The sequence below is a fragment of the Melospiza georgiana genome, chromosome 14 (genome assembly GCF_028018845.1).
Source record: "Melospiza georgiana isolate bMelGeo1 chromosome 14, bMelGeo1.pri, whole genome shotgun sequence".
Classification (NCBI taxonomy): Eukaryota; Metazoa; Chordata; class Aves; order Passeriformes; family Passerellidae; genus Melospiza; species Melospiza georgiana.
The window spans coordinates 15,472,293-15,497,468 of NC_080443.1; the positions used below are offsets into that span (position 1 = coordinate 15,472,293).

Sequence of the window (25,176 nt, forward strand, 5' to 3'; positions counted from 1 at the left end):
TTTTGTTCAAGTCTATATTGTGTATATTGAGTGTATATTAAGAAGCTGATCCTGCCAACCCTTGTACAAGAAATCTTTACTAATGTGATTCAGCCCTTTTATTTCACTTTCTAAAATTACATACATATCAATGTGACCATTTTCAATGCATCTCTTAGCTTGGAAATATGAACAGCTGGGGAAACAAAAGAGTTTGTGTATGTGTTTATTTCTTTGAGCATACTGTTCTGTAAGTTATCAATGTTACATTGTTTAAATCTAGGAAATTGTAACCATGAACTGCCAATTAAAATGGCTTAAATAGCTAATTATTCAGTTCTTTCAGATCTTTGTCTCATATATTTATTTCTACTTACGTTGAAGCATCCTGACATTATTAATGAGTACAGAAGTGATGACTTTTAACCACATTGATATTTTTTTTCCCTTAATATTAACACTGGGGGGGAAAGGACCGTACCTTAAATCCCTTGGCAATCTTTGCCACCCTCCCAAGGAGCTGCAATGCATTTGTGGACCTGCAGTCGTCACCATGCTGCCAATGAATTGTGCTGCTGCAGCCAGAGCTCCATCTCACCACCACAGCACCGGGGCTTTAATCTCAAACTATTCCATCACATTTATTCCAATATTCTTTCTTCATTTTCATTTCCACCAAAGGAAAGAGCGTGCTTTCCTTTCTAGCTTGTAGGAGCCATGTTGTAGGAGTTGTCTTTAATTATTAGTTATTGTTGTTTCAATACAGATTTATGAACTACTTATTTTGTGTCATTTAACATACAATTTTTAAGCAACATTTTTCAATCTGAACACAGCTTCCAGGAGGGCAAGCTGCCCAGTACATCAGTGATCTCACAGTTATTACTTTGTGTCATATATAATCTTGTTTTTTCCTGCAACAAATAAATCTTTGGGCCTCCCTGCAAAAAACATTTGTGGTTACAGTATAATAAAAATAAACCGTTTGTCGTGACTGCAGCTGACATTTATCAGCCTATTTGTGGGTGCTCTTTCTCTCTCTGTATAATACAGAACATAATTTGTCACTTTGTAAATACATTCCAGCCTAAATCCCTGCCAGCATCTGTTAGTGTTTGAAGGATTAATGCACTGCACAGTGCATGTCTGCACTTTCAGGCAACAACGTAGCTTATGGTTATGGATCATGAGAGAACAGGGAAAAAGGGTTCATTTTGTATTTACTTAAACATTGTTGCCCTTTTGACCATCATGCTTTTCTCCTCTTGTTTGTTGTCTGGAGTGGGGATGCTGCCTTCCCTTCCCTCTGTGAAATCCTGCTGGAAGTTCTGTACAGCACTGTGTGTGGAGCTGTACATGTAAGATAACACCTCTTTAATTTTATGGGTAATTAACAATGGTAATAATGTATTGAAACAGGGATGGTACTGGTTTAGTCCATTTAGAAATTCTCCTTTTTCCCCAGCTTCTGCCATTTCCAAAAAATCCATCACCCTATTGCCTCCTACATTGCTTCCTTCTCAGCAACCCCTGAACTGGGTTTATTTAATCTTAAAAACTTCAAATAGAGGGAGTTTTTAAAAGGAAAAAAGCCTGTAGCTTCTAAATTACCCTGATGCTGTTTGCCTTGTTGCTCTCTTTGAAAATGCATTCTGCTATCACTTGGGATGGTGCAGAATGAAAGGAATTGAAAGCATCTGAATAGGAGGCTCTCCCCAGCTGAGATTCTGTTACATGTTCCCAGGCTCCCTTGATCATTCTCTAAACAAGGAGATATGTTTATTAAAATGGTAAACTATACACATGTTGTTATATATTGCCAAGATTATTTGAGATTCCCCAAGATAAATTCAAATGAGCTTTACAGGAATGGGTGTTTGGAGACAGGAAGAAGTGATCTATATCCAGGGAAAGAAAAAAGAAAATCCAGCTCAAAGTAGGCTCCCAAGTAATTACCTACATTTCATGTGCATTAAGAGCTAAACAAATTCCTATTGCCAAAATCTACAGTAGATTTTTGTTTAAATACATGTAATTTCTTGTTATTGAAGCAAATGTGTCCTGTGTGCAATGGAACCGTGTGCATCCAGAAAAAATCAGGGCATTTGGAGCCTACTAAATGAAGTCTTCTGAAATTATAGTCCAGCAGTTTTTGTATTTTTTTTGTTCTCTTTGGTTATGGAATAAATAATTTAAAAAATATCTGTAGGAGAATGACTTCTTTTTGCTCTTTCTAAGCATGATTTAAGATTGCTGGAGCATAGTTTACTTCACTGAAGATATTAATTTCATAAAGAAATGCAGATGTTTTCCCTTTTTTCGTTTATAATTATCTCCAGAAGATATGAAAGGCCAAATTTACAGAGATACTGATCTAAGAGTTAACTAATGTAAAAATTATGAAATAACATTATTGCGTATTGTAGTGGTAAGTGGTATTTATTACAGAAGATTTATTAAAAAAGGATATTAAAATCTGAAAAATGAAGCAACCACAAAGAAACGAATGAGTGTATGTGTAGACATTTGCTAATAGAAAGAGATAAAGTTCTAAAACTATTGGGAAATTTAAAATGGTGATTGCATGATAAGTCAAATATACAAAGTATACCTGGAGACTTAGGTCCCATTTTTGTATTTGGATTTTAAATTATAGATAAATTAAGTATTTGGATGAAAGAAAAATTTTGTTGTGAACAGTGATTAGTTTAAATGTGAGACCAAATGCCAGGTTGGTGTATGCCATCCTCAGAAGCTGAACTCCTTTGTGTCAGGCCATCTTTATCCTTTGTCCGCATCTCTCACCTTCAGAATTTCAGACTTTTTGGCTCAGAATTTCAGGCAATTGCAACTTTTAGACATTAATTTGCAGGACAATCCTACAACAGCTTGAGGGCTTCAGGCTTTTCTGAAGAGGCCTCTAAGTTGTAGATGATGCCAGAAAGATAAACACTATTCTCTGCCAAACATCCAAATTTCTCCAGAATTCTGGAGAAGGGATAGAGACAAAGAAAACAATGGTACTAATAATTTATTCTTCGTGATAAAATTTTGGTCCAAGGCTGATCAGTGATCTGAGCAGTTTGCAGGCTCACACTGACCCATTAAATCTTGATCTGTGTGCTGTTCTCTTCACTTGGATGAAGACAACCCCTGCAGGAATTCCATTTTTGTGAGGATCAGAAGATAAGTTACTTAAGCAGGAAGAACCAGGCTTTACAAATGAATTTTTGGGAGAGGTCACACACAGCATCAGACTATGACAGAATTGAGCAAGAAGAATAATGGAAAAAGGTACACCACTAAATTACAACCAAAATACAGGTAAAACAAACACATCAGAAAATAGTGAAACCAAGTATTGCTAAATATTTTTTTCAAATGAAAGAATGAGAATCCTTTTCATCTCTGATCTTCATGAAGAATCAAGTTCACCCCAGCTGTTTCCTTGTACATCTCATAAATGTGTTAGTAAAGTGGTTAATATTTGGGAAATTGATTTGTGTTGTCTTGCACAAAGTTAGTGGAAATTTGAAAGTATTGCACAAATACTGCTGATATTGGGGTGAGGAGAAAGGGGGAAAAATTGAAAAATGAGTGTAAAAATGTTCCACCACAAGGTCTTCTAAAGAACTTTATTGATGAATCCCAGAGGCAGGAGAAGAACACATTACTAGAGCACCTTCCAGAGGTGCTGGATTGCTCTGAAAGCAGCAATGGATGCATCCATCCCCATCAGCTCCCAGGAGCTGCAGAGCATTCAGAGCACACAGCCAGCTGAAGCTGCCATTGCATAAATACAGTTTTGCATGAAGCACCAAATGTTGACTACATTAGGGACAATAATATTTGCAGTCCTAATCCTGAGTGAAAGCCTTTTTCCCCATTAGGTACCCCCATAAATAGTGCATGGCACTGGCTATTGGCTGTCATAAGCTATGTGTCAAATTGTCAGATGTGCTTCTAAAACATCCCCTGCTCCATCCTCAACATGGAAATATGGGTTTATGTGGGCATTGCTTGTCATATGCTGAGATTTGGTTATTTGTTTACCTATTTTCAGATAATTCCACAGAGATTTTCATCAGCTTTGATGTAAAATTCTTTTTTCCCCCAAGATTTTCTTAGACAGCCTGTCAGAACTATCTGCATTCCAAGACATTGTCATGAAGATTTTTCTGTATTAAATTAAACCACTTTTTACCCATTGATTGTACTTTCAGTTCCTCAAAGTCAGATATTCCTGTTGCTGTGCCAGGTATTCAGTTTTGAGTTAAGGACTTTTAAACATTGAAGATGTACACACACTATTTTCTGAGAGTAAAATTATACAGTAAATTATGTAGTGTCCACTCTGGTACATTTTAAGTAGGCCCTCACAAAATGACTTGTACTTACATAAGATACAGAGGCTACAGCATATTTATTAAGACTCTTCAACTCTGTATGAAACTGGAGCAGTCAGAAGTAATGGTGTCTGCTGAAAGATTCTTTATCATATGAATTTACTTTTAGTCATCTATTATTTATTTCAGCTATTTTATATGCCATTATAATAAATATTATGACAGAGAAAGCTTTTATGCTTCAACTTATTGTACTGCTCTTCACTTCCTTGCAATCCTTCAGGAAAATGTAGCTATGCTTTACCTATATTTAACGTAAATCATCACTTACATTTGAATGAAAAATTCACTATGAAAAAAGGCTCCTTCTTCAATACCAAGACACAAATGCACAATCATGTTTACTGCCAAGCTACTCTACCATGCAGTGTTCATTTTTAAACAATTTTTAGGCTGTAAAGTGAATGCATTGCATATAGTGAAATAGCTGGCTTTCTGGGGGTTTTCACTTTTGTGTTACTTTCTGGCTCAATAAGCATTTTTCTAGCATGAGTGCAAAGTATAGCCAATTGCACTTAAGCATTTTTAATATTTTTGCGCCAATAGGAAGCAGCTTAGATGCAAAACTGAATAAGCTGTTTTCTGGGGCTGTACAGAGTAATGAAACTTACCTGGAAATATTGATGAAAGGCTTTTAGAACTGAATGTGAAACATGAAATACAAGATAATTTTTTTTTCCTTTGGACTTTTCAAAGTGTAATTGTGTTGGGTTTAGAAGAGGACTTGTTTGGAACTGGAGATTGATTTGCCTTTGGCTGTTTCTTCAAAGGCACCACGTTGATGCCTGGATTCAAATTGTTGGATTTGAACTGCTCACTGGGCTTTGTGAAATACAGATACCCCCATCCCAAACTCAAACCTCTCAGTTGGTTCTGGCTGATCTGGATTTCTCAGGGCTCAGCAGACAGGGCTGTTCTGGCTCTGGTCCTGAAGGGGTTTTGGATGCAGGTGGGACATTTGTCCTGGGTACCTGCAGCAAGGACAGCAGTTCATTTTCACAGCTTTTCAATGGCACCACGTAGTTATGAGCCTGTAGTTTAGAAAAGAGCTCTTTAAATTATTCTACACTCATTTCAGTATCTACTTTCTCCTTAAATGATGCAATTGAAAATAAAGTAGTGGAGGAAACATTAATACCTTTTGTCAATTTAATTTTCAAAATTCTGGAGTTTCCTGGCTTAGTGTATTAATTTGATGATGGCAGTTTAAAGACTGTCTGCTGTATTTGGGAAGGTGGCAAGTCTCATTTAAGGTTTCACAACATAAAATGAGGCATAATTCAGTGCTGAAAACATGTGAAGTGAAGTAGTGAGAGACATCAGCATAATACAATTATGACACATTAGATCAGGATTTGCAGCATACCATTACCAATCAGTTCTGACTGCAGAGAACAATTACAGTTAAGATGCCTTTTAGCAAAAATGATTTTTAGTTTTATTTTTTATGAAAACCCCCTATGCTCTTGTATACATATCACAATATGTGACACCTAGGCTTCTAGGGAAAGAGGGAAAACATTACAACAGAGGTAATTCTGAGCTACTGTAAGAAAACAAACATAAAACCTTCTACTTGTCATTTATGGAGATATTCTTACACTATTAAGAACATATCTTGCTTTATTCATAGATTTTTTTAAAAAGAGGCATTGTGATATAAGTAACAGTGGGAAGATTTAAATGAAATTGAATTGATTCTAAAGGTTTAGCATTTCACAGTCTCAAACTGTAGCAGGAATTGGTGATCTACAGAAAACCTCTGTGGGGTGAGAGGTGCTGGATTCTCAGTTGAGAGGAGAATCTGAAACAAAAAAGTTGGGGAACTTGCTGAAACCCATGGTACATTAAAGTGATTTCTTCCCCAGTTGTGCTTGGAGAAAACACTCACACCTGGCTTCTTGGGTGCCTTCAGAAGCTGAGGTGTCAGCTTCTCACTCAGGTTCTGAGTACTTTGGGTGCCCCATGCTCCAGTTTTTCCCGTGAGGAAAACAGGGTAAATGTGTTTGTCTGTGCTCAGTATGTGAAGGAAATACAGGCTGCAACCATCAAGGTTTTAAACAGCAAAAGCAGGGAGAAAATTGAAAAAATATTATAATTTTTAAATTTCTGATTTTTAAGTTTTCAATATATTAATCCCCAAATCAGGCCAATCTGAGTCTTCTTACCTTCTATTCCAGAAAGTATTTTGAAGGCTTCATATTTTATTTTTTTCTTTTGGACATGAAGTACAGAAAAGTACCTTTTTTGTTGCTGGAATCCTTTTTGTAGCAGAACCCTCATGTGTGACACCAAGAGGAAAAGCATTACCTGAGTGATGTCGTGTGGACTTGAATCCTTGTCCCCAAGAGGACAGTGGCTGGCAGCTTGTGGCCTAGCCTGTTGAACTACTTGATTATTATGTTTTTTCCTCCCTATGTCCCTGTATTTGTATCATTCTTGTCCTTTTACCCTTGGGAGAGAGAGGAGAATATTTCAATTGAGCAAAGCAGAGGCAAAGTAAACCCAGCTATGCCCATGACTTCTGTAGTGAGTAAACAGCTTTGAACTGCAGAGAGGAGAAATTGTTCTGGAGTTCTATTGCATAATGCAAGGCAGCATCATCTTTCTCAAATCTCTGACCATCAAACAGAAGAAAATATTTACCCAGTGGGGCAAAATGAGTTCCAGAATGGTGTGCATCTTGTAGGGGTAAAAAACTCTTTGTAGCAAAGTTTGGTTTAGCATTTTCCAACTCCAGCAGTTGATACTTCCTATGGAGACTGAACCTGTTGAAATTTTAGTTGTGTTTGTTTTGCTGTCCTGATAAGTCTGGCTGGAATGGGACAAGAGGAATTGGAGTGATGATATTCTGTTTAAGGTAGTTGTAGCAGGCAGAACGAGTACTAGCAAAATTGAAAACAGATGTGTGGAGAAAAGTGCCAGATGCAATGAAATGGGGAAGTCAGATGGATCACTTGAGCTTGGGAGACAATGGGAGACTCTTCCTGGCTTCCTTCTGTCCTTTCATCACTCCAGCAATGCTCGTGGTGTAACCTTGTAGTCCCAGCAGATCCTGGTGCACCCACCAGCTGCTTGGTTCTGAGATGTCTTTAGTGTTGTGATGAAAATAGCCACACATCTTTTGGTTCATTTTGTTCTGAGATTTGGAGTCTCAAAATATCTGGAAACAGGGATCTTAAAGCTGAAAATTATATTTTGGGATAGTGTGTCCTCTCCTAGGCGAAAAGTTTACTTTAGGTATATACAGAATTTCTTTTGAAGACACAGAGTCACAGAACGGTTTGGGTTGGAACTTAAAGCCCATCTTGTTCCAATCCCCTGCCATGGGCAGGGACACCTTCCACTATCCCAGGCTGCTCCAAGCCCCATCCAGCCTGGCCTTGGACACTTCCAGGGATGGGGAGTCCACAGCTTCTCTGGGCAACCTGTGCCAGGGAAGTGCATTTATAATATGTCCCGGTAAACTCTTACTGTATAAAGCACTGTGTAGACTGATCTGTTATTTTCTGTAGTCATTTTATACTGTCCTTTATATCACCTACTATGAAAAATGGATTTTTAAAAATTAATATGTGCCAATCTCAAGTTAGCTGTTTTTTATAGAGTATTTATTGGTTTTTTTCCCCCTATTTGTATGGTTCCAAAAAATAGCATGCATTGAGAATAGCACTTACTCTACTTTTTATTTCATGAGTTACAGAAGTTTCACTGTCAAAATCAAAGCAAAAAGATAGCTATTAACCTTAGCACTGCCTTGAGTCCATTCATTGCATTATATAAAGCTGTGAATTACATAGTGTGTGTTTTCAGCAGAATCACCAAATCACAAATGCTACTTTTGGCACTCAATGTTGTGCTTGTCCATCCCTTTTGATGATTTGTATTCACTCTGGGGTTATAATGTTAAACAAGGGAATCAGACAAGTTTCATAACACATTTACTGTAACGTGATACTGTGAACTGAACTTGCTGTTATTTATCCTTTTTTATATTTTCTCTTGTTCCAGCATAAAGCCAAGGTAGAGGCAATGACCTTAGACCTTGCTTCTCTTCAGAGTGTGCAGCGCTTTGCTGAAGCATTCAAATCCAAGAATCTGTAAGTACTCAGAAAATTAGATGTAATAATTTCTTGTTATTTTAATGTCTTTATCAGCTGAGCACAGTTGGCAGGATCACCATAGTTGGATGGATCACCAAGTGTAGTGAGTGAATAATCTTTTCACAGGAGTTTTTTTCAATGTAAATTAAAGATCATTTGTTTTCATACACCAAAAAAAAAAAAAAAATTACAGATCTTCTACTATTTGATGTGTAGCCCCACTTTTGAAGGGCTTTTTTACCCTGTGGCTGTCGAAAAAGACCAAAGCTGAATTGCATAAAGACAGCTCAGGCAAGTGGTGACAGTTTGGCAGTGGTTTGGAAGAGGTCAAGGGTGAACAATTAGTGCACTGCTTGTCTTATGTTGTTTTCTAACCTTCTCTCTCTCCTTTTCCTTTTTAAAGCCTTAACAAAACACAGCCCTATGAGCCAGACAGCTCAATTTTCCCGTCCTGTATGTGGAATAGCACGTAACAAAAAAAGAAAAAAAAAGGGGAAAGGTTGTGATAATGACATCACTTAAAAATAGACAAATTTATATGGAGATAACCAGGTTAGATTCCAAGTGGTTCCTTTAATTTAGCTTGAACAGAGCAATGAATGTCTGAATTGAAGAAATTATTTGAAAGCTTTTAACTTCCCAGTCTTGACAATAAATTCCACACTTTGTGCTTTTATCCACAGTTTGACCCATTGATTGTTGTGAGTATTCAAACTTAGCTATTTTCTGCAAGTATTTCTGTAACTGATATGCATCTTACTGCTCTTCTCCAGAGAACATGACCTCTTAGCTTTGAAAATACATTGTCTTAGAGAAAATATGTAACAAAGAGTGGTTTTTTCACTTTTGAAACACTGCCAAAGCTAAATCTCACATGAATAGACAGATGACATTTTAGTACTTATAGGTCTTTTAGATTCAAAGAATTGTCAAAATTGACTTCTAACAGAATTTCTTTACTCCCACAATCCTTACTATCAATATTTTCTTATCATGTCATCTTCATACATTAAAATTTCTTGAAAGACAAATCCTTGCAGTATTGCTGCTTTAGTACTAACTTGGTTTTGTGGTGTGAGAGCAGTAAGTGTTTTAATTTAGGATCTTCATGCTTTTAATATGCTACATTTCTTTAAATGTGTGGTGCAGTGTAAAGTCAAAGCCACCCTTCTTCCAAGTGCAGCTCTTAACCTGATTTGTGTGTTGTAGCTCATACCATGGTTGTCCTAGCTAGTCCATTGGGTATGCATGTTTATAAATCCTTGGAAGTGAACAGCTTAAATCAATTTTTGCCAGAGAACTTGGGAAAGGAGAAGATCTAGAATCAGTAAAACCTGTTTTGTTTTTGTTGGCATACCCCATTCTACCAGTGTAGGTCTGTTAAGCTACATTGTGATGGACAGCCATTACTAATGTTTCACTCTCATTTTATTTGGAAAATAATTTAATAATAGACATCATTCAAAGATTCTGCCTTTCCTTCAGGCTTTTCTGTCTGAAATATGCTCAGATGTGCCTGTGTCTGGCAGGACTCATCCAAGCATTATGTGGAAGTCTATGTTCTGTATCTATTGTGAGATTTAGGTTTTGACCAAAATGAATTTCCAGTTATGTTTTGTTTAAAGTCTGGGGCTGGATGGAAACCAGACCCCACACCCTGCCTGTAGCAGTACATCTCTTATCTGATGCAGATACAGAAGAGTCACCTTACAACCATCAGCAGGAGGGTGGACTGGGAGACCTACCAGGTCTTTCTGGATTTGTTTGTGATTTAACTATATCTGGGTAAGTTTGGAAAAGCAGTTATGTGGCAGAGACATCTTCCTGCTGCAGTGGTGGCTGATGAGTTTTCCAGCCCTGGTGAACACCGATGACCTTTGTCTGTCTCCTCTTTCATCGGTTTTGCTGCAGCGTCCAGAGGATTTGTCATGTTGGGGATTCCTCTGCACCTGGGGCTTTATGAGCAACTGGAAGGAATCTTACAGGCTCTAGTGACAGATTGAGCCTTGTTCTTTATGCTTGGCCAGTCTTGTCAGTTGGCAGCCAAAATTTCTGAAATATCCTGTAGGAGAAGCACATTGTGCTGGAGTCTACCCTTCCCATGAGGGACCTGTCACTCCTGTTAATGAGTGTAGGATATACCTTAAGAGAAAAAGGTTTTCTTTCTCTTACAGATATCTCAACAATAAAGCAGATAGGAAAAGCAAATAAAGTTGGTGTTTTTTATTTTTAAATTTTGTTTCCCAAATGGAGCTATCATTTGAGTTCTGAGCTGTCTAGATCTTGGCTCCTGGGAAAAACTACAATACTTCTAAAATGTCAAGGAGAAATTTTGTATGAGCACACACATTTTAATTAAGACCTTTATTTTATTTCTCACAGCATTTAATGTAAAGAGTCCTTAAGTATTCAGTGGTGAACATCTTAAACTTCTCTGTGCAAGAAGTGATATTCTCTGTTTAGTTTCTCCAGTGCACTGTTGGTGTCTGGGACACTGGTATTTTCCACAACCTGCTGGCATTGGTGACACATGACCTAATAATTGAAAATTTCTAAAATAGATAATAGATAGGCATGCCTTTTGAAATTCTGCTTTTATGGCACATTTTGTGGCTCTAGGTGCTATTTTTTGTCAGCAGATAAAAGGGTGTGCTCATAGTCCCATCACAGCCTGGGACCCTGTTATTCCCTGGTTGACAGCAATTGGAAAATAGTCTTGAAGAACAGATCTCCTTCTGGATGAGAAAACTAAAATGGAAAAACTTCAAAACAGGATCCCTAAGTTTTATTGAGTTGAAACCTTTGCAGCTGGGGAAACTGGAGGTGTTTGTACTGCAGAGAGCAGAAGGGAAATTGCTGAAACTGTGAATCTCTTGCCTTAATCAAATAAGTTGTAGAGAAAAAAAAAAAGCCTTCTTGAATGTGCTTGGGAGCACATTCTGAGAGATTGTGGAAACCATGTGAAGAATGAAGAAATGTCATCCTCTGCTCAGCAGGAATTTAACAGGGCTGGTTGCATACAGAAAACAAATGATGCAACAGAGGGAGCCTTGAGAAAAGCATAAATAATAAACAGGAGGAAATAGTCACTCTGAAAAGAAATATTTAATATGAATTGGAATAGTACTTTAAAGGCTAAGGCTAAGAAGCCTTCCCTGTTTGAAAGTAAAAGTCAGATGATTCATCTATAAATTATCATACTTCTGAGATTTGGTAGAAATCTTTTATTCCTACATGGATTTGTTAGGTGTTGCAGACTTGTCCACAGATAAAATCTGAGCTCTGAATATATAAACACTGGTAAATTATGCCATATTCCTATAAATATATTCTTGGAAATCCTTCCTCCTCTCAGAAAAAAAGAGGGGTTTTTTTTGTTTGCATTATCTATACTCTTAAGTTGATACAGCTGTTTCTCTTTCTGAGACTTTTTTATCCATGCAGAAGGGTTTTGCTGATTATTTTAGATCCTGCAGTTCTGTGATTGCAGCACTCAAACTTTCTCTAGGAGCAGGACAATGCCCTCCATTTTTTTCTGGTCTCACAGTTAGAAGGATTCAGTGGGAAAAATAAGGTAAAAACCTAAATTAGTTGGATCTCCCAAAGTAAACTTAGTGGGAAAACAGAATAAAACAATATAGCTGCTTAATATTTAATCTATCATTGTAGCACAACCTGAACACCACAGACTAACACATAAAATGGATGTCCAATAAAAAATAGTCCTCAAGGATTTCTAACAGAAGAAATTTTTGGAGAAAGCCAGCTGTCTTTTAGTATTTAGTATTTCTGGCTTGTTTTCTGCAGGGACATTCCACTGGATATTTCCACCAGGAGGGAATGAACTCCATCTTCCTTCATTGTGAAGACAGGGCTGACGTTAGGGTGAGAATGGGACAAGAGATCTCAGTGCCCCTAAATGGCTGGAGTTGTTCAAGTTGCTTCTTTTATATGTATCAAATCTTTCCCCTCTGCTGGCTTCCAGCTCAGGCAGTTCATTGAATGCCTCTGTTATGGAAAGTCAAACAAATGATCTGTTTATAATAATGTCCTGGGCTAAGATGGATTTGGCATGAGCTGATTTCTGTGCAGCTGGCAGAGGCAGACCAACCAATCTTTCATATTCGTGTTTTGGAACTAGGAAACACAGAATTGAATCTGCTATTCATTGAGTGGGCATGATGTGAGGAATCATGGTTGGTATCAATCCCCCTTACAGATAAAATGACAGCCCTTCTGTGATTGTATAGAACACAGCTCTGGAATTCAGTCAGGGTCAGTGTTGGGTGGCTCAGGGTCTGTGGAATTGGTGTTTGTGTGGATGTGGCACTTTGATTTTTATTTCTAATTTGGTCATCCCATACTTGGCTGAAACCTGCATACTTTAACTGGGCAGCAGCACTGATGTTTCAGTTCTAAAACTCCCAGGATAGGAACCTGTTGCCAATATCCACAGCCATGGTGTCCTGGCATTTGCCTGGACCTCGCCATAAAAACACTTCCATGATCAAAACAGCAGGCAGGAGTGAGCAGGAAAGTTATAGATGAAATTTTATGTGCATTTGTACTTTTCAGTGGTGCATGGTGCCACTTGGTTTGAATTAAAGTTATCTTCTGCCAAACAGTAAGGCTTTAATTTAATGTTCTCAATGTTTGAGAGAAAAAAAGCTGAAGTTATCCTGAAAAATCTTGAATTACTCCAAAGACATGAAACAATGTTTGCCAATAGCTACTGCTTAGAATTTTCTGAATTGTTAGGAGAAATTCAAAATTATGCAGGACTTCCAGATGTAGATCTTCACTGCAGTTACTTTCCTATACTTTAAAGCAAGATTTTTTTCCTTTTTTGTGGTAAGAATTGGCATCTGCTAACAGATTATTCACTAATGATGTGTGTGGAAATATGGAAAAGACAGCAGTTATGAATTATGGCTCTCTATTTGGAAGTTTAGTCTCTTCTGATTTTCCTAAGCAGACCCAAAATGGAGTGGGCCAGGTTTTCAGCTGCCTTCCTCAGCTGAGGGCCCAGACTCTGTAACTGCATTCATTTTTCATGCTGCAGGCACAAGTGTGCTGAAACCTTGCAGGTGCAATTAAGATTTTGGAGCCTGATGAAAAGTCAATCCAGAATATGATTTTTCTGTATTTCCTTATTATAACTGACATATTGCAGGTATGTTTTTTTAATTCCAGTTGAATGACAATTAAATCATAGATACTGTGTGTTAAATTCTATGCATACCTGAGAATACATATGTAAAAATGGGATCTGCTTAGCAAGTTGTTACAAATATAACTTAAAAGGTCTGGAAAAAAAATGAATATATGATTCAGATGAATTATCAGTGATGCCACTATGCCAATATGTTTAATGGTTATGTAGTCAATGTATCTCTGTCAAAGATGATTGTTGCCACTGCTTATTGTCTTTCCAAAGCTGAACATATTTTATATCACTGTACAATTCTGTTACTCTTTGCCATTAATAGAATTACTTTCTGTGAATTAAATTAGTGACAGTTGAGATTTTACATTTGTTTTCTCAGTTTAGAGTATGGTTGGCATCCTGGCAGTGCCACCAAGGCACAAACTTCTGGACAACATTGAGCATTTTGAGATATCAAAAAATACACACATTGAATTAAGAAACATGCATGGTTCAGAAGTTACTGTTGCAGACAGCACATATCTTAAATTTAAATAAGATCAAAGGCTGACTACATTTGAAACATACATAATAATATTAGAGTAAAACTATTTTTTTCTCTTTGTGGTGATGCTGTGCCTTATTAAAGCCTAGGGATTGGTTTTCTGCATAGTTTTTCCTTTTCTTCTTTCTTCTGATTTTAAGCTCTTGTACACAATTACTCCTTTGTGGTAGCGTGTGTCAAGCCACGTGGATCCAAAACTTATTTCCAGTACTTTATAAATGAAAAATCAAAAATCTCAGAATCTTTTGTCCTTCCTCCTTTTCCTGGAGGCCGAGATCCTGATGTTTTCATCAGATCACCTTTCCTTTCATCTGCTCTGTTGTGGAAATACCTTTTCCCCCAGAATATTTAATTTTTTTTTTGTTTTAAGTAAAGTCTATATTACTTCACCATAACTTTACACACAGTTGCCTCTACAAAAAATGATGAAGTGCTTTTTACACATTACTAACAAAAAGATTTTTTTTTGGTGTTTGTTACATAGCTTTATAACTACAACTGTGCTGTCCAAAATTTCCAAACCTGCCACTTGTCTTTGGACACTTTGCACTCACTTTATTCTGCCCTAATGAAGAAACCTTGAAAACCCTCCAGGGGCTTTCTGCTCCCTGGTTGTTCTGTTGCCATTTTCAGCCATGTCTGTGCCTAAATCCAGCATGAGTCTAAGATGGCTTGGGGCTCTGTTTTCCTAAAAAATTTACACAAGATGCACCAGCTGTGAAAGCTGTTTTGAGCATCTAAATAGGAAGAATATGTATGATTAATATGATTAATAACTGATTAAAACATATTCTGTCACAAATATAGCAAGGATCTTTGAGCATTATGGATTAATGAGTTTTGAGAAGCTCTGTGTGTTTAATTGATGTTGCCTTCTAAAAATTCTGAATTATCAGGCCAGAGTATTTAATTACATATGCATTAAAATATATTTAGTCTATTTAGTTAAATGCTTTCTAGGGGAGATAAATAAAACACAGAAGGCAGAGTCTTCTGCTGCTTGGGTAGGGAAGGCTCACTGCAGGCCTGAGACTGGCCATGGATCTTAGAATCCAAAAATTTGTGTAATAGACTGAAAAGGTTGTATTTCTTTATTAGCTGTTACCCAAAATCCCAGAGGATGTCAAAGTGCATTAATTTCCATCACAGCATGGAATCTTTCAGGTCTGAAAGGCAGCACACAGCTGCTGTAGGGCTGTGTGTGAATTCTGCTGCAGCTCTATAATCTCTGGGCAAAACAGGGAAGAGTCATTGGCAAGTGAAATGCTCAAAATGAGGAGTTTTATTCTTTAAATGATCAACCATGGTCCTAAAAAACATTTTCCAAGGATTTAGCTGTTTTCAAGTGAAAATGTTATAAATATATAATAAATGTAGTAATTGGCTTTTTTTCTTTTTTTTGGTGGGTTGTAGCTTTCTTTTTCTAACAAGTCCTTATTGTGTGCAAACTAAATTTTTGTATTTAGAAGTACATGCAGAAACAAAAAAATCATTCTGTGGTTATTACAAAAATGAATATTTCTTTAGGTCTGGCTTATGCTTTTTTTGTGACTACATGTGAATGTGTGTAAATAATGATTTTCTGACAGAGTTTGAACAAGATGCACTTTGAAGCAGCAAGTGTCCTTAGGTGGGCTGCTGAATGAAAATTACCAGATTCTGGATATTTTCATTGCTGTTGTCTCTTATTAATTTCTGAAGGTGCAGGATGATGTGGGGTTATTTTGGTAGTTGTCCCTTCACCATGTATGTAAGAAAAAATAATAAAGGGAAAACCATGACTAATGGATGTTTTCTGTTTAGCTCCAAATCAGTTGAGACCTCTGTTCCTTCTCCAAACATTTATGAAATTGTACACTGAAGCTTCTAGAGAGGCAATGAGTAATGATTGAGGGATGCTTGACCTCTATGCAGAACGCAGATGATGTATTAGGAAGGCGCAGCAGCAGCTGCTCGAAGCAATTCCCATGGATGTGTTATGAAGGAAGAATCAGAACTGCCTCAGTCCACTCCCATTAATCTCTTAGAAGTGGGGCAAAACTATTTGCTGATCAACAGTGTCAAATCCTGGAAAGAAATCCAGTAGGATGAATTGCAGAGAATTTTCCTTGCTTCTAACAGGAGATCATCCATCAGGGCTCTGAGTCCTGTGTTAGAGGCTTGCCTTAAAATGAAGCCTGTCTGACAAGGATCCACATTTCTGTCAGCTGCCAGTTGGCAATAAGGGCATTTTTGCTGACTTTTTAGCCAATAGTTTTATATAAAAAAGGGAAGTTAGGCATTAAGCATTTTGTTTCTTAAAGTTATTGAGTTAAGCAGTGCTTTTTGTTTTCCTTTTACATTGAACCAGTAAACATTTAAATATTTTTGTGTCAGTATTAGATTATACAGGGTTCTGAGCTTTCCTGCTGCTGTCTGAACCCTGACTTAGTGATTTTCTTGTTGCTTGGTTTCCTGTCAGTACTGTTTGTAAACTGAGGGGGATTTCTGGAGATGGTTGTTTAATTTACCCATTTTCTGGAGAGCCATAAGCCTCCCTTGCCTGGTGGATATTCCCTTTGTGTATCTAGGCACTCCCTCATGGAAAGAAGCACAACTTTCTCACTTTCAGAGAAAGCAGCCTGGGTGTTCAGGGTTATGGGGTGGAAAAGTTTGGTGGGCTGTGACTTTGCTTCTTTGTGGAAGAGAAGTCACAGCTCTGCCTTCTTTACTGGCCGTGACAGAGGCCTACAGTTGCTTATGGGACTTTGGGGATATGGTGAGGCCTTTTCTGTTGAATTTCTCTGTAATTCCAAACAGTGTGAACTTTTCAAATCACTTGAGAAGTGCCCCAGATGGTGTGACATTCTGCTTCATGGGAAGATTTGAAAGTATTCCCTGTGCATACTCTCTGGTTAACTATTTCATTGCGTTTGAAATGGGAGAACACCAAAGCCAAGAACTCTGTTGACATTTTGGTGGTGTTTGTTTAACCTCCTAGTGCACAGGCTACATTTGTTGAAAAATATTATTCTTACCTTTGCAAATCATCAGTAATTAATTCCCTTGGAAATATCCACTGCTGCACACAGCCAGCTTGGGAGGCTGCTGACAGATCACAGCTTTACATCAGGTGCTAACAAATTGATTATTAAATTTCATAACCAACTGATTTATAGCAACAATTTAATTTCTGTATCTCTCTAATGTATTCACTTACTGTATTTTCAAATAGTGCAGAGGAGCTGGATTGCTTAGTTGCTTCTAATGGTGAATTGTGCACAGCATGTGAGATGTGAATGACTTCCCCGGTGCAAAGGTTAGTGAAGTATCACAGGCTTTGTGAAGTGCACAGAATATTAGCTGCATTTCAGCTCAGGTATTCACATTTAAGATTGTCCTGGCTGATTCTACATGCTTTTAAACTTTCGCTAAGCTGTAGATACACTTACCAGCATGGTGAGGGTTTTCTGGGATTGCTGGGTGCCCTGCAGTTGGAGCAGTGTGTTCCTGAGGCTCAAGAAGCAGTGACTACCTGAAATAAAAGTAGTATATGCTACTTTAAGTAGTATTTACTTAAAGTAGTATATACTATTCCACTAAATAACGGAGCAGATCATGTTCAGGTCCTAGTGCCCACCTAAATGGCACTGGTATCCCACATTAGCTCTCTTGGTGGGGTGTAAGTCACTGCCTGAAGACATTTTAAGGAGACACAGACAAATTTTCATAACGTTCTGCAGGGTTGTAGCTGTAATGTTTCCAAAAATACCTCATGGGTGCCATGGTTAGAGGGAGCACTTGGTCGTGTCAATACCAGGAGTAAACACTATGGAAAATTTCCTTTGCTGCTGACATCCTTTGTTGGCCTTTGCTGTGCCTTTTATGTAGAATTACAAACTATTTTAAACTGAGGGGAGATTTTTTTTTTTTTCCTTGGGCTCAGGAGGAAGCCTCATGCAGATTGCAGCAATGTTTTTAATGAACTTGTGAAATCAAGGTCATAGTTCTGCTATCACTTGAAAATACTCCTGTCATAAAGCAAAGCTGCAGTGCCAGATGTGTGGTTGTGAATTGTCACGTATCTTAAAAATTTTGTCCCTGCATAATGATACGTTCAGTGACACAGAGCTGTGCACCACTGAGATTAGAATCTGTCATCTGTGGCTGAAATTCATAACTGCACAGTGGCTGTTACCCAGGTAATCTCATTCATTTCCTGGTGTGCAAATGGCCGGGTCACAAAAACTCAGATGACAATTTTCAGTAATTGGACCTTTGTTAGCAGTCTGACTAGAGACACCGATAGCTTAATGGACGTGGATCCAAATCTGAGAGGTGCCTTTTTTCTGAGCTGAAATGAAGCACAGCATCAGTGGCTATTCATGCAAACCTTTAGGTTTCTTTTCTGTAGAGTTATCTAGGAAAAAAATCCTTTTTTATTTACCATTTAAAACCAGTACTGCTAATTAAAAATAAAGGAATTCTAAAAGGGAATCGGATACAAAATTTTCACTATGATAACTGTTTAATATGTTCTTATATTTATTTTCCTACTTCACAGATTTTTTTATAGTAAAATATTGTAAATAATGTTAATTTTACAGTCTCTTAAATTAGAATTACTTTTACTTGAAAAAAAGAGAAATGGACTTTGAAATCTCATAAATGGACTGAAGCATAATTTTATTTCTGTTATAAGATCCAATTAAATTACCTAAAATTAAAAAACGACTACATTTTATCATTTTATAGTTCTAGAATATTCTTTTTAATTAATTGAGCTGACAGATTTAGGAATAGTGTGTGAATTTCCCTTCTGGTAGTTATTGTGTGATTACTAATAATGAAGGATTTACAGTTTGGATAAGTAGAATATGTGAATCTTTTCTGTCTGTGATTTGTTACTTCCTAGTACACATTAAAATCATCAAATAGCAGGATGATCTTTTTAAAAGTGTTATTTTTTTTTTAAGGAATGGTGATGGTATTTTTGGTATTGTTGGTGCATTAATGTGCTGCAGTTCTCATAGAGGAGGCTCTTACACCAAAAATTGCATCTGTGTTGGAGAAACTTGTTCCTTTTTTCCTAGCAGATGTACAGATCTGTAAATTAATTCTTGCTGGAGCTTTTCATAAAGTCTCATAAGAGGTGATGAATCACCCAAAGTTCCATGCCCTCTCAAGCTTCAAGCAGCTTTGTTTTCCTCTTGGCAGATGCATCTCAAAAGGGGCAAAATGAACTCTGGTTTAAATAATTTTGATAAAAAGTGCCTCAAAAGATCTGTTACCTTCTTTAGAACATGATCCCGCACAACTCAGTGAATATCCTGCTTGTGTATGTTGAGTGAGGCTGCAAAGATCAAAGAGCTGCCTTTTTTTTTGCCATTTGATTTGAACAGAAACAGAAACTTTATCTTTGTAAGGACAGTCCCTGTTTATCTTCAGTTTCTCTTGTGGGTGCAGTATGTGTGCACAGATATTCTGTGTATGGGAGTCACTGCAAAAAGGCAAATCAGGAATCCACCACTTCAGACATTGAGCTCTCAGAGTGCACAGATGTTTCACTCTCTGCTTCTGGAGCTTTTGGTTAAAATTCTCCAAGCTGGCAAAGGAACAGATAATAGATTGTTAACTTCTCATTGAAGCACACTACACTGGTAACATCCCAACTGGCTGGAAGATGAAATTTATTTTAATAAGAAAATACAGCCTACTCTCCATTCTTCTGCATTTCTTTCAGTATTCAGCTAAGGTGTGTTTGATTCCCCCTGAAATGTTTTTTTTTTTTTAGAACTGAGCTATCAAAATCTGATGCTTTCAAACATGCCTGAAGGAATATAATTACTTAGGTTTGTTTGACAACCTGGGGCTTCATGTTTCACATTATTTTCCAGAATTCCTTCTGCATGTCCTTCAATCATGTGGGGAAAGGTTCTGACTCTGTGCCTGTGTGTGTAGGGCTGTGAGGAGGCACTTGAGAAGGACAGAGGGCAAGCAGTTATTTTTCCTAACTGTGCTTCATTTATTACCTTCAGAATTAGAGTTTATGTTGCGTGTTGATTCTGTCTCATGGGATTGCAGTAAAGACATAATAGGATGGAATAGGCTAAATAAATGTGACAGATCTTAATATTCTGGTCTTAGGACATCCCAAGTGTTAGTGCAGGCATTTTTGGCTGTCATTATTTTGTGTGACTTTTCCAAATTAAATATACCAGGGTGAGGGATGGCAGCTGCAGGCTCTCCAACCTGAGGCTCTCAGCTCAGGTAGAGCTTGCTGAGCTCTGCTGCATCAGGCTCTGACTCAAGGACAAGAACATGCTGTCAGTGCCAAGGTTTGCTCAGAGATGATGCAATCTAGCAAATGCAGATCCATCTGAGGTCTGAGGACCAGAGACTTTGCTGTGTTTCATAAGGGTTTGGAAAAAGACAAGAAAGAACAGAAAGGGCGTTTGTCCTTGATCTTGCTGTGGAGGTGGGGAAGGCTGCAAGGTGCAGTATCCTGAGATTACACTGGAGACCTCAAGGAATTTGAAGTTTTCTGGACCTGTTTTGTGAATGAGAGAGGTATGTGCCAGCCTAGGTTCTTTTCTAGCTTAGTTTGGTAGAATCTCACCTTTTCATTTCAAGTTCCTTTATCATGGCATTTCTATTTAAACTCGGTTAGGTGATTCCAGTGAGGAAGGATTCTGTTTCAAGGATATCATACATATTGTGTGCAGATTTTCCACCAAAGAATACAGCTTCTGGAGAATGTTTTATTTTTCCATCTCAGTCTTGCATTTTTTAATGGCATACCTCATCAGCTGCAGAAGGATAAAATGTGTACATGTGCCCTTTTGCATTGTGTCTTTATTTCTTAATCACTTGTCCCCTACCAATTGTGCAGGTGTCATGTACCCCATTCAAGAAAGTTGTAGGAGTTGCTTATCCCCCAGGAAAAGTTTCTTTTCTGAATGCTCCAGATGGAGACAATTTCCCAGTTGGGAAAGCAGTGATAGTGCTGTGTGGCATTTTGCCTTTTATTCTCTACCTTTTCTCCGAGGGTGTGTCACTGTGGGGCTCAGCTGGACCCTGGGCGGGGCTGCTGGAACCACCTGGAATCGGCTCCTTCCCACAGAAACCAGCCGGCCCAATCCCTCACACCTGCACCCCATTCACACAGGTGTAAATAATTACACTTATTTAACTGAGATTTCTTTGTCCTCTTCTGATTTTTCCAGGCCCCTGCACATGCTGATCTGCAACGCTGCCGTGTTTGGTGCTCCCTGGTCCCTGACAGAGGATGGCCTGGAGTCCACCTTCCAGGTGAACCACCTGGGACATTTCTACCTTGTCCGGCTTCTGGAAGATGTTCTGCGCCAGTCATCTCCTGCCAGGGTTGTGGTGGTGTCCTCCGAGTCCCACAGGTTGGTGAATGTGAATTTGGTTTTGCTGGAATCTTTAATCCTTAAAACGTGAAACAGTTGGGGCAGAACCACAGGAGTTTCTGAAAATGAAGGTCCTTGCTCTCAAGCATTTGCCTTTGAATAATCTTTTTAAAAACAGAAGCATTACTAATGCCTGTGGATGTTTCTGGATTTGGCTCTGTTGCTGGATGAAGCATGTTCTAGTTTTCTAACAGTATGTAGATTATTTTTTGATCATTCTTTGTGTGAATGCAGATTTTCGCTGCGTTTCAGACCGCTCATTGATTTTGTGAGGAGATGGAATAATAATTGATTAAATCTGAATGGCATGACCTATATTGATTTGTCATTCAACAACTTCAACATCTTAGCAAGAAGAATGTGCAGATATTTTAGCAGGAGAAACAATGCAATTAAAAACAGCTAGATGAAATCCAGTTGTTTTATAATGAGAAATTAGGGAATTCAATGTAGACATTAGCTGTATAATTGTAAAATGGGAAGTAATGCAGTTAATACATATTACAAATCTGGCTATGCCTCTTTTGGTAAATTTTTTAATTAAAATGTTAGATGCTCATCTTTTCTATTGCCAGGAAAAGTACAGTTGCTAAAAAAGATGTTGATGGGATTTGCCTTGTTTCAGATGCGCTCGTGTTTTTGTGTTAATAACTGAAAAGATGGTTTTGATTTAAATAAAGTTCCTTGTGGAAAATGAATGCCCCAGTTCTGAATTTTAGTGGGCACAAACCACTTACTCCTTGCTGATTTAGTTCAAGGACTGCAGGATTAAGCCTATAACATCAAGCTTTAAACATTACTGTTGATTTCTATTTCACTTTTGGTCGTGTGTAGCAGCTCTAGCAAACTAAAAGGAAGAATGTGAGAGTGCCTTTTTTTTTTTTTTTTCCTCCTGTCTTCATATTTCTGAAATGTTTTAGTGACCCAGAATGAAGCTTATTTTTTTTAATCATGTTTCCATAAAATGTAACCCCAGGGACCTGGTAGAGAGAGACCAGCCAAGGGTCGGGCTGAAACCTTTATCACTTCCAAACACAGGGGCTTATGGTATAAATGACACACTGCAGATAGATTTACTTTTACCATTTTAAATTTATGATGGCTGAAATGAAAGGAAGCAATAGAAAATGCCAGTAATAATCCTCCCCACTGTTAAAAGACATGAAATGTCTAGTAATTAGGTGGTAACAAAATCTGGACATCCTTATCTTTGCAAATCACACCAGGTTTGTGCAAGCAAGTAGCAGAGTCCTGTTAGGAGTGAGGGCAGCTACTGCAGGGCAGGAGAGATAGCACTAGAAATAAATCTGCCAACTCCAATCACTTGCCAGATGTGGAGGGCACAATGGGATATGTATAAATGAGCTGTTATTTAATGGGAGATTATGTTGAATTGTCAGCTGCTTCTTCCCCCTTGTAAGTTTGTATCTCTGGTAGTATTTTAAATGACATCTTTGTTTTTTACAGCATTAAGTACTGTGTGTAACCAGGGCTCTCATCTCTGGACATCTTTATCTGTGATTTTGAAAACATTTTGAAAGTGCTCCTTGCTAAGTCAGAGAGATCAGCCAAGGTTGACAGAAGCCCATAAGGAAATAAGTAACAGTCTGTGTTTGAATAAAACAATTAACACAACTAGTAAATTTCCCTTTTTCTAAGGAGTCCAAGTAATGTCTTGCAGCTTATCTTATCACTTGGACTGATCATTGTAAATAACTGTGCTTTCCCCACCCCCAGTCTGCTTAATGGGAAGAAGTTTATGTAAGGAGTTAGTTAGGCATTATTAGGTGGTCGTTCTTTCTGACCTACTTGAGAACTCTGAGCCTTAAACCATGTCGTAAAACAGAAGTGTTGGTATCTAATTACTTCCATAAACCTTGACTGGATCTTTTTGCTGGAGTCAAGACCCCCTGTTAGGGAAAAAATTAAGTCCCAGGTTTGCAGAAAATGCTATCCTGAACTGCTCCAAGGCAAAATATTTATTTGCCTCTTTGGTTCTTTGTTCATTTCTAGTTACTTCTCTGGATTTAGCACAAATGAATTCTGTTTAAATTAAGCTTTTGGGTACTTTAGGCACATCATATTAAAATCAGAATAATAAGTAGGTTGACTTTCCTTCTGTCTTTATTTCTGTGTTGTTAATTTGATTGTACAGCCCTTATTCCCCTGAATTCACTGAGATTGGCTCACATAAGCACATTTGCAGGACTGGACTCAAAATATGCCACCGTGTTTCCTTTATACAGTAACACACAGAGTTGTATTTATGGATTATTTTTGGTGTCATAAGTGGTTACTTATTGGACAAATATAGGAAATTCCTCCCAGAATAGTCCTCTTAATTTCAGAAATGTATTTTATCCAACTGAAAATTATGAAAGAGAAATTTTGTTGTTGAAATTGAAGGGCTAATTGTGAAAGACACAGAACATCCTGGATTCCTCTTGAGTTCAAATACTGTATTGCTTTTCTCTGAGCATATTATAATTCTGCTCACAGAATGAATCTAGAAATTCCAGCTGATCTCTTCATTTCTGGGCATGAGATGCAAAATTAGTAAAGATATTTTAAAACATTTTTCTGGTGTGTACTATAATTATGTTTATCCCTGTTCTCCCCAGCTGATTCTGAAAACTGAGTATTAAAAAGAGCTTGCTAAATCCTTTTTATTTTTAGTAGCTCTTCTGAATGAAACACAGATCTGTAACTAAATGTAGTATTATTTTCTAATATTAAGATATACCACTAAATTAATAAATGAAATTATAAGAACTGGGAGGAGAAATTCTTTATGGAAATTTCCTTTTCTTCATCTAAATGTCTTTAGAACATTCACTACTTTGTTTCTTTCCTTTTTTTTTAATAACAAACAGCTGGTGTTTAATGACTCTGTCAGACCCAATTAAAAAACGTCAACTAGTTACTTTGATTTGTGTTCAGCCATGCCATGGGTATACTTAAAAACATTATGCTCTGCCAGAGCTCATTTTGGCTTTGTTTACATTTATCTTTTAAACATATAAGACTATTGATGGCACGTTACCAAGGTTATAACCCCTTTATATTCATCAATTTTTAATCTAAAAGAGAGCTTAAGAGGCAGTGAGACTCATCCATAGTTACTTGAACACTTAAATGCAAGTGTGTGAGCACTGGATGAAATGATCAGGGGATGGGAAGAAGGGGAAAAGAAAAGATGCTGGGTTGCTCTGCTTTTAGTGCAGAGTTATTTTATCCTACATTATTTCCTCCGAGCTGATCATGTTTTTATGGATATATGGCAAAATCTGTTTTGGTGGGTTTTTTTAAATTTAAAATAAAGTGATCTGTAAGTTACATACAATGTCTTTAAACCATCAAAGTGTTTTCCGAGTTGTTTTTGTTTATTGTTTGCTGTTTATAATGATCCAATAATTTTTCTGCCATGTTATATGGGACTGTTCCTTGGGTCTCAGGCAATTTCCAGTGGATGCTTTCAGCTGCTAAATAAGCTGCTGTTTTATGTTGATTCTGGCCAGGATCTACTCTCTTGTCTACATTTTATATTGTTCTTAATGAGAGTGAA

General features: G+C 37.5%; 1 protein-coding gene across 1 annotated transcript in view; it reads left to right on the forward strand.

Annotated features, from left to right (window-relative positions):
* Positions 1–25,176, forward strand: part of WWOX (WW domain containing oxidoreductase) — a 473,269-nt gene that overhangs the window by 82,931 nt on the left and 365,162 nt on the right. Inside the window, exons 6-7 of the mRNA XM_058034427.1 lie at positions 8,397–8,485; positions 21,405–21,590. Coding sequence (XP_057890410.1) covers positions 8,397–8,485; positions 21,405–21,590 — 275 coding nt within the window. The remainder of the gene's footprint in view (positions 1–8,396; positions 8,486–21,404; positions 21,591–25,176) is intronic.